This window comes from Pinus tabuliformis, chromosome X (assembly GCF_031772625.1).
Source record: "Pinus tabuliformis cultivar Carrire ecotype Pingquan chromosome X, CPIR1, whole genome shotgun sequence".
Taxonomy (NCBI): Eukaryota; Viridiplantae; Streptophyta; class Pinopsida; order Pinales; family Pinaceae; genus Pinus; species Pinus tabuliformis.
Window position 1 is genome coordinate 515,175,204 of NC_142308.1, and position 10,224 is coordinate 515,185,427.

At 31.0% G+C, this 10,224-nt stretch overlaps 1 protein-coding gene across 1 annotated transcript; it reads left to right on the plus strand.

The window, feature by feature from the left end:
• The first annotated feature begins 7,456 nt into the window (after positions 1 to 7,456).
• Positions 7,457 to 9,077, plus strand: LOC149140942 (lectin-like). Its single transcript, XM_089448446.1, has one exon. The coding sequence runs from the start codon at positions 7,854 to 7,856 to the stop codon at positions 8,805 to 8,807; it is 954 nt and encodes a 317-aa protein (XP_089304572.1). The 5' UTR covers positions 7,457 to 7,853; the 3' UTR covers positions 8,808 to 9,077.
• The last annotated feature ends 1,147 nt before the right edge of the window (positions 9,078 to 10,224 follow it).

Sequence of the window (10,224 nt, forward strand, 5' to 3'; positions counted from 1 at the left end):
ACTTGGTTTGTAGCCATGATATATTTTATTAATGCATGTTTAAGTATGATTACAATTTACACTATGAGGCTAATTGGCCTTTCCACATATAGGCATTCCAACCTAATATCATACACATGAATTATGGGCCAAAACAAATAAAAATAGGTTGTCCAACCCCAAAACCATATTGTCTCATTGACCTATATAACATATGTATGTTTACAAGTTGGGGATCAACCCTAGTATTAAAATATTTTTGTGTAAACAAGTAGATTCAACTTTGGTATTTAAATATTTTTTTGAAATCTATGTTTATAAGTTATTTTACATTCAAGTTCATAGTTTTATAATAATGTACTTTGTGATATTTAATATATAGCCACTTATATTAAATGAAACCTCAAATGTTTTGTATATGAATTATGTTTGCAACTTCATCCATGTATTTTCTCTATTGAGAATTATTAATTATCAATATTAATAGCATATGGCTAACTTAGTTGAGAGTTATTAATAGTAGATTTATTAATGACTCTTCACTTACTATTGTTAGTTGAGATTTGCATTGAAATAGATTTTCATATACACTAGTATAACATCAAATATATTATTGTTTAACTTTTTTTCGGTATACTGTCAATATTGTCAACATCCATCATGTCACTTGCAAAAATTAAACCTAGGTAAAAAAAAATTATCCCTTCCTCAAACCAACTAAAATAACTCCAATTAATATAATATCAAACAACTTATTCCTCACATTAACATCAATCTGCATCAAAATACTTTCCTCCCTCTTTTAAAATTTACAACCACAATCGATCCATAAATATACAAATGCTCTTAATTCTTTATTCTTTTTATTTATTATTTAATATTCTTTGTTTTTTAATTATTATTTAATATTAAACTAGTTCCTTACAATTATTAGAATGCTTCATAATATTATCATTTAGTCCCTACAATACATAGATATATACATCTATTTCACTGGAATTAAATAAAACCACATTTATAAAAATTATAACTTTATATTTTTTAAATAATTTTTCTACACATATAATAATATATTTTGAAAATAAATTGAAAGTTGTATGTTACTTTTTCGCAAAGTCCAAATTTTCGGACATAATATAATTTTATGAAGCATGACTTGTCCACTTGTATATATTTTCAAATAGTTTTTTTTTCAGAAAGGAAAAGTTGTATTGTATTATCAAAAAATATAACAGAGCAGATTGTTACATAATTCATATGTGGAAATAGTTTGAGGGAGAGGAACCTCGAAGATGGATGCAGATAATACATGTAGGAAGTTGTACCCTATAGATGAACAGATGCAGAGCAGATACAAGGCATACATAATCAGGAACATGGAGATGAGCAAATACATAAGCATGTACAGCTGATACAGTGCAGAAAACAAAACAGATACATGAAGGAGAAGCCCCTTATACCAATACGATGAGAAGCCAAAAAGCGATGAAAAACTGGAACAGTGGATCAAAAGCCTGGGAGAGAGAAGTCCTGGAAGAAGAAGGGTTCCCCTCCAAGCCTTACCTCAAGGGACCGGGAGCCTTTTTCGGAACTGTGTCATAGATGGAGATAATGCGTTGTGAAATATCATTGAGAGGCTCTTTTACATTGTTGAAGATAATTTTGTTCCTCCACTTCCATACACACCATAGGACAATGATAATGAAGGGGCGCCATGTCTCTCTCTGTCCACTCCACCATTTGAAAGCTGCTATAGTAGAAACATGATTGACCAGGGGAAACCATACAGAGCTGCCAATTCATGCCATATTTGCTGAATAGATATACATTGGAAGAACATGTGATAGTTTGTTTCTTCTTCAGATTGGCACATATGGCATCTGCTCGGCCCGTGCCACTGTCTCTTTTTTAAATTCTCCCAGGACAGATTTTTGTTGTTAAACACCAGCCACGAGAAGTAAATTGATTTAGGAGAGCAGCCTGTTTTCCAAAAAACTGTAGGGAAAATGGGGCAGGAAATCGAGGGCAATAAACTTAGCAGGTCAGTGTATATGTCCTTGACGCGAACCTGTATATTAGTAGAAGGCACCTTCCAGATAAGGAAATCATGCAGACTAGACCTGTAAAAACCACAGCTTCTCAATACATTTGTGACAGTGTTCCACTGATTTGCCATATGCCCTGTTAAACCTAGATCCATGGCCGATTTCCATGATGGGAGGGGGCCTTGCCATCCTGAAATAAGCTTGTCCCATGTAAAAAGGCCTTTGTTGTGGAGGAAAAAAAGGATGCTTACAGGAATGGAGATGTTCTCACGCCCGCTCATGATGGGGTCAAGACCAATGTAGATATTGCTGCCAGATTGTAGGGACCATCTCAGATTCGATAGGAAGTATTGCTCGATCTTGCAGAGGCTGAGCCATATCGCAGAACCGTTCCTGACTCCAATCCTTCCTAGGCGAAACCAGTATTCCATACTCTTGCCTCTCATATATTTTAATTTAATGGTAGTGCTCCAGGGCCCTTTCCCGAAAATTCCCCTCCATAACGACCTGCACAGAAGTGCTTTCCCGAAGGCCCTCAAGTCAAGCAAGCCCCAGCCACCTGTGGATTTTGGCCGAGAGATTTTCTTCATGCTGGTGAGATGATATTTTCCTTTTACCGATCTGCCACCCCATATGAAGTTTGCGGTCACCTTGTTCATATTCTGAATGATGCTGGCCGGGAGAAAGAAGATGTGGGCCCAATAAACTGCAAGTTGAGATAGAACGGCTTGGGATAAAACGATTCTGCCAGCCAGAGATAGATATTTATACTCCCAGGCGGAGATCTTTTTGTAGTATCTCTCAATATCTTTTCAAATAGTTATAATATTGAAAGCAAAGTATGTAAATTTTGACGAGTTCTTGGTTTGCTATCAATTTTTTAATTATTTATATTTTTTTCATTTTATTTAAAATAATAATAATTATTTATTTAATTATTTATATTTTTTCATTTTATAATAATAATATTTTTTACTTAATAGATTATATAATAAATAATTAATTACAAAACCAAAACAAATTTATATAAAAAATATTAACCAGCTAAAAGAAATCTTAGTATTAAGATCAAAGATAACAGTGATTAAAATATATTAACAAATTTGTTGTTCTCTTCCTAAGTTGACTTCACAATCCAACCTATTTATTTAAGTTTTGGTTGTTATTTTCACTAAATTGATTTAAGATAAATGTTTTGTTTTTCTTCTTTTTTTTTCTTAAATCGTAGTCAATTATTTCTTGAACTTTATCATAAGAGATCAAAGATGTTGAGCATATTTCTTGAACCTTATCATAAAATATCAAATATATCCATCCATAGGATACTCAGCGAGGGTGGGGGGCCTAGATCAAAGATGTCCATCCATAGAATGCTAGGTAGAAGGGATAACATCCCATTGTACCAACCATTCAATTGTCCCATAAAAACATTAACTTATGACAAATATCATATATACACTTAATTTTCTTTTCCTATATAAAAGGAGAAAAAGATTTATCTTGTTTCATATCAAGTTGAGACCTCCAATGTTAAAAGTTTCAATGTAGAGTTAGTTCATCCATGTGTAGTTTGGTTAACTTTGGTAAGTAAAAAGAGTACTATCTCTACTTGTATATGTGTATGCAAAACAATGTTTATGCTTTATTATACCTGTCGTAGGCAGTGTATATTGTGTTCAGTTTTTTTGCTTGATTAGCTATTAGTTTGCTTTGACCAAAAAAATTTGCACCTTTTTCCATAGTTTAATATTAAAAATTAATTTTTTTTATAGTGTTTTAATATATTTATGGTAATTTTGATTGGTTCACTCCTTATTTTACAATGATTACATATGTACCACAAAATCTTTAATTAGTTGTACCATCAATTTTTTTTTATTGTATATATTGATTTGAATTCCATTTTATATCAAAATCATATAAATATAAATAGATGTTGAGCTTCATAGTATTAAAGTCTAAAAAATTATTAAATATCAATGTTTTCTTAATTGTATGAAAATGCCTTCATACATCACTTCAAAACATCGACACCATTAAATGACCACCTTACAATATAATTAAAATATCTTGTGGAATGAAGATTAAATGTCAACTCCTTTATTGAAAACACATTAATCACCATCTCAATGTAATATTAAAGTGAGCGTTATATGGGATTTACATGAACTTATATAACATTTACGAAGGTTATTATCATTTTATTGAAATTTTTTAAATTAAGATGAGTATCAAATTATAATATTATTAATGTTGAAATGTTTTTGAGAGTTAAAGTATATCTTATTAATGACATATGTATACCTCATTTTTTTTTTAATGAAATTTCAATATTATTTTATTTTCAAAAAAAACTATATACAAATAAATTAATTCTCTATCTTAAGTAAAAAAATTATAAATATACTAATAAAATCCAATTAATATATTATATATATTATTTATTAGAAAAATCTAATTCAGACTATAATTTAATTTCATAATAAAAATACCTAATAATTATTTATTTTATTATACTTTTTATATCAAATATATATATATATAGTTTATATATTTATTTGAGTTGAATTTAACGTAAAAAAAATTATTGAAATTATATAGTTAGAAGTTAAATCTTTAATTAAATGGTTAAATTTCTTTTTTTTAATTATATTTAATAAAAATGATTAAATTTATATTTTAATAAAAAATAGTTTAATTTTATATATTTTCAATTATTTTTTAAATTATATATTTATTAATTAAACATTTAATAGTTTTAAATATTTTTATTTCATATATTCTTAATTTATATTTTTATATTTTAACTTAAATTTATATAAAATATAAGGAAAAACTATTGCGCACAAAACAAACCCAACAATATATATATAAATAATAATAATAATAATAATAATTACGAGTCACAAGGTAATCAACCCGACAACCTTATATATATAAAAAAGTAGCAAGGGAATCATAGCATAGTTGTAGAATACCATATCCATGTTTTATGTCAAGAATAAGGGAACCATATATAGTAAATCTAATCTAAACCCTTAAATTCACATGTTCATGGGTCATCTTAGTAATTATGAATTGGTTGCTATCATCAAAATAAAGTTTTTACTTTAATTTAACTATATTTGACGTCCCTTTAAAATATAGTTGTTTTGTCAAACTTTTCCACAGAAAATGTTCCACTATGTAAGAACTCCACAATATTTCCAAAGTTTCAAAGTTGAGTAAAATTTGTTGATTAAAGTCACCATAATGGTGTTGCTTCAAATTTGACACTAAGTAAGCCCATCTTCAACATCAATATTGGCATAATAATAAAAAAATTGTTTAGGGTATACTTTAGGTTTTTTCTCATTTTTAAATTACATTTTAGAAATTTTAGAACAAAAAAATAAATTTAAAAACATCATTAGAATACTTGTATGTAATTTGAACAAAATGTATGTTGTTAACTTAGTAAAGTGATCCAAATTTATAATATGTAAAATCTTATACAAACTATTCATCTTTAAAATTTAGGTCCAAATTCACATCAGTTTATGTGAAGTTTTCTCCTTTTTTTTCATTGTGGGAAGACCTGTCATAAATTAATAGCTGAATAGTCATCATTAATTGTTATCTATGAATGCAAGGTGACTCAACACCAAAATTTGTATTTTAAAAAAATCATAAAAAGGGGCATATTAATAAAGGGAAAATAATTAACAATTTGTTATCAAAATATTAAGAATTTACGAATGGTATAACTCTGTATAATTAAAAGCCCCTGAGGGATAGCTCAAATGGTCGAGTTCCCGTTGATAGTACTCTCCCGGTTTGAGAGGTCACGGGGTCAAATCTCCTCGACGCCCTCGGGGGTAGGCCTGATGGCCGTGCCTGTCTATGTGGACGTAGCGGCCCACCTCCGGTGCCCCGTGAACCACATCATCGAAAAAAAAAAAAAAAAAAAAAAAAAAAAAAAAAAAAAAAAAAACTCTGTATAATTAAACATATCCCCCTTTTTTCCTAATTTCTTGTTTTCCAATTTTACTTTTTTCTTCTTCTAGTTTTGGTTTTTGGTTGTGCATGCACTTATATAGGTTTTCATTTCGCCAAATTTTCACTCGATTACTTTAATTTAATTATATTTTTAGAATTTACAAATTGCATAACTTAACTCTCTATAATTAAATATAGCCCAATTTTTTTCCAAATCTCTTGTTTTCCAATTTTTCTTCTTTTTCTTCTAGTTTTCATTTCTAGTTTCTGCATGCACTTATATAGGCTTCCATTTCACCAAATCTTCAATCTTTTACTTTAATTTAACTATATTTAAACTAGGTGACAAGTATTCGCTACTATGTAACTTATTGTTGATAATAAGTTGAATAAAATATTACCCGAATTTTGAGTTCTAAAATGGGTCTCCTAAGGAAATCATAAAATAATAGTGGAAATAATAAAATAAGATTAGATTATGTAATCAAATTTTAAAGGAAAAAAGAAAAAACTATTTTTTCAACTCGTATTTTCAACTTAGTTCCTTATGGATTTACTCAAATTTCGAGTAACAACACGCAGAATTTGATTCTTCATCCAAAGCGTACACATGTTCCATGTTTTTTTATGGGCCCTACTACATGAAAAATGAGAAATACATGAAAAACGCTATTGCATACACGTTTTTTCATGTATTTCTTGTTTTCCATGTAGCAGGGTCTATCGAAAGTATGCAATATGGGTACTCCTTGGATGAGAAATTAAATTATGCATCCAACGAGTACTCCCGCTCGAAATTTGAGTTTTTATAAAGTTTAATCTGGTTGTACAATTTTCTTAAGAAGCTCATTTTAGACCTCAAAATTCCCCTAATAATTTTTGACATACTAATATTTCATATCAAGTTGAAACTTCCAATATTAAAAATTTCAAGTCAACCTATGAAGGTGTAATTATTCAGATGGTGATTCCACCTAAATAGTTACAGGTGGGTTGGTGTCGTCCATAAACTCTATATTTCTGAGTGCATGAGCCATCTTTGTCACCTTTTCCTTTGTGTTTCGCTCTCATCCAACCAAGAAAAATTTCCTCCTTCCTTTAATCCTCCACTAAAACTTGTCCTAGTATAGTTTAGACCTACTAGTATATGTCAACATCATGCATATCTTCAATACTTTGTGTCCCCTCCACTTCTTCTTCACCTATCAGACTATATCAGACTATGTCCATCGTTAATGTTAATTGGAAAACATGCCATGGGGTCCCAATTTTGATATATGTATGTGTTTTTTTAAATAATAATATATAAATGGTTGTTTGACTAGAACTAGAATAGAACTAGAATAATGATACATGACAGCTACACTTACCAAACCACTTGCATCTTTGTTATTAATTTCGTCCACCAACCAGTCTGAAAAGTTATAAATCTATCCTTTAAGATCGTTTTCTCTTTCCTTTGGATTCTCTCTGAGTTTTGACCTTCGTCGAAGGAGCACACAGATGAACAGAGAATATTAAAATACTGTTCGGTCTATTCAAGTCTCAGCGTTGATGCTTAATGAGCTGGATCGATTTCCCAACTCCACTGTTCTGAATTTTGAACTTCGCGAGACTGTGTTATAAAATTTAGTCTCGTATTTAAAAAAGTTTAAAGCTCTGCTGCATCCCTTTCTGTGTTGACTTCGGAATTTTCTTTCCATGGTTGAAAAACACGGTTGGAACACACGGAGCAGACGCGCTAGGTGGGCATTTATGGCCTTCACTTGTCAGAGTTTTCCACAACCAGAGTTCAGCTTCAACTCTGGAAAAAAAAAATTGTAGAGTCTTTGAGTTCAAACATCCCTAAATATGGGATGCAGGGACCAGCAGAGTAGGGCTACACTTTCGATTCTAATTGTTGCAGGGTCTTTAATCTTGCTCGCACAAGCAAAAGAAACAACCACGAGCTTTGATTTTCCTAATTTTAATTCGAGCTCTGTGAATGATATTGTGTTCAACGAGAATGCAAATGCTGAGAATAACAGGATCTATTTGACAAATAGTGGAACTCCTGGCAATTCTAATGGGAACTTGGGCTGGGCCCAGTACAAATCCCCAATTCGCTTGTGGAACAAGCAGCTTCCACGCATCCATGGCTTTAAATCTCTGTATCAGTGGCGAAAGAAACTTCCTCCGCTTCTTGGCAACTTTCAATCTCACTTTCAGTTCACTGTAGACAGCGCAGCAACGACCCAGAACACCGCCCTTGCTTTCTTCATGGCTCCAGTCAGCTCTGAGTCACCACTGGCGAATGGATCCTCCGAGATGTGGCTTGGGCTTTTCAGTAATTCCACCAATGGTACGGCTCCTTCACAGGCAGTAGCCATTGAATTTGACAGCAATCGTGTGGGGCTTCATGTTGATAATATTTCTTTTGTGGCGAGCAATTCGTTACCCGGAAACCAGAGGCTTAACAATGGCAATATAACTTGGGAAGCGTGGATCGAGTATAACGCCACAGGAATGGCGCTCAGTGTGTTTCTGGCGAATGGAAGTTCAAAACCCGCAGAGCCGATTTTGCGAAAAGACGATATAAATTTCTCGCAGATCCTTCCACGAGATGTTATTGTTGGGTTCTCAGCTTCAGCGACCCGGGGAAATGTAAGCATAATCTCATGGAATTTTTCGAGCCAAACACCACGGAGCCGAAAGACTCCCGTTAAAGTGATTATATTTACCATGTTTCTCACAACCTCTGCAATCATTTCTGCCTGTGCTTGCACCTGTACCCTGCTTTTGAACTGTATCTGTGGAAAATCATGAGAACTCTGAAATCATGGCCTTCACCCTTCACAATGTACGATCTTTCACCTTGGTCCTCTCCCATTAGAGATCAAAGACATCCGCTACAATTATTTTCCCAGTATTTTGTTGTTGAATTGGCTTTTTCAGATAGTTGGAAAATTTTATTGCAATTTAGTGCTCTAAAAATCTATCACAAGCACGGAGAACAAGCATGGAGAACATTTATTACCGGGGATTATTTATAATGCAGATTGTTTCATCATTCTTATTTTAAAAAAATTATCTCATTTGGAATTGCTTGTGGGTGGTTTGTAAAGAGACAGATTTTCACTCTGTTAAATGTCTTCAGATCTTCTAAATTTGGTTACATGTCTTTAGAATCTTGAACCATTAACCTGTTTCGTATGTATTATAAAAACTCTTCATCACAGAAAACATAATCCGAATTATTATTGTTAGGATTTATTATTGTTGGATTATTGAATGTATATTAATATATCACTGGAAAATTGTATTGTAATTTAGTGCTCTAAAAATCTATCATAAGCACGGAGAACAAGCATGGAGAACATTTATTACCGGGGATTATTTATAATGCAGGTTGTTTCATCATTGTTATTTTAAAAAAATTATCTCATTTGGAATTGCTTGTGGGTGGTTTGTAAAGAGACAGATTTTCACTCTTGTTAAATGTCTTTAGATCTTCTAAATTTTGTTAGATGTCTTTAGATCTTTTAAATCTTGAACCATTAACCTGTTTCGTATGTATTATAAAAACTCTTCATTACAGAAAACATAATCCAAATTATTATTGTTAGGATTTATTATTGTTGGATTATTGAATGTATATTAATATATCACTGGAAAATTTTATTGTAATTTAGTGCTCTAAAAATCTATCATAAGCATGGAGAACAAGCATGGAGAACATTTATTACCGGGAATTATTTATAATGCAGGTTGTTTTATCACTGTTATTTTAAAAAAATCATTTTATTTGGAATTACTTATGGGTGGTTTGTAAAGAGACAGATTTTCGCTCTTATTAAATGTCTGTAGATCTTCTAAATTTTGTTATATGTCTTTAAATCTTTTAAATCTTGAACCATTAACCTGTTTCGTATGTATTATAAAAACTCTTCATTAGAGAAAACATAATCCAAATTATTATGTTAGGATTTATTATGGTTGGATTATTGAATGTATATTAATATATTACCCAAAAAAATTTATTTTATTGTTTGAGCCTAGCATGTTCATTCAAATTTTGCTTCTCATTTTGATGTGAAAAAAAAGGTTCCCTATTGGTTTTATCGTTCTAACTTTAGTTATTTTTATTTTGGTGACAAAATATTTAAAACCATCCTCACTCAATTTTTTTTTATTTCAATTTAATTTATTTTAAAGACTATATTTATTTTATTTAGAGACAAAA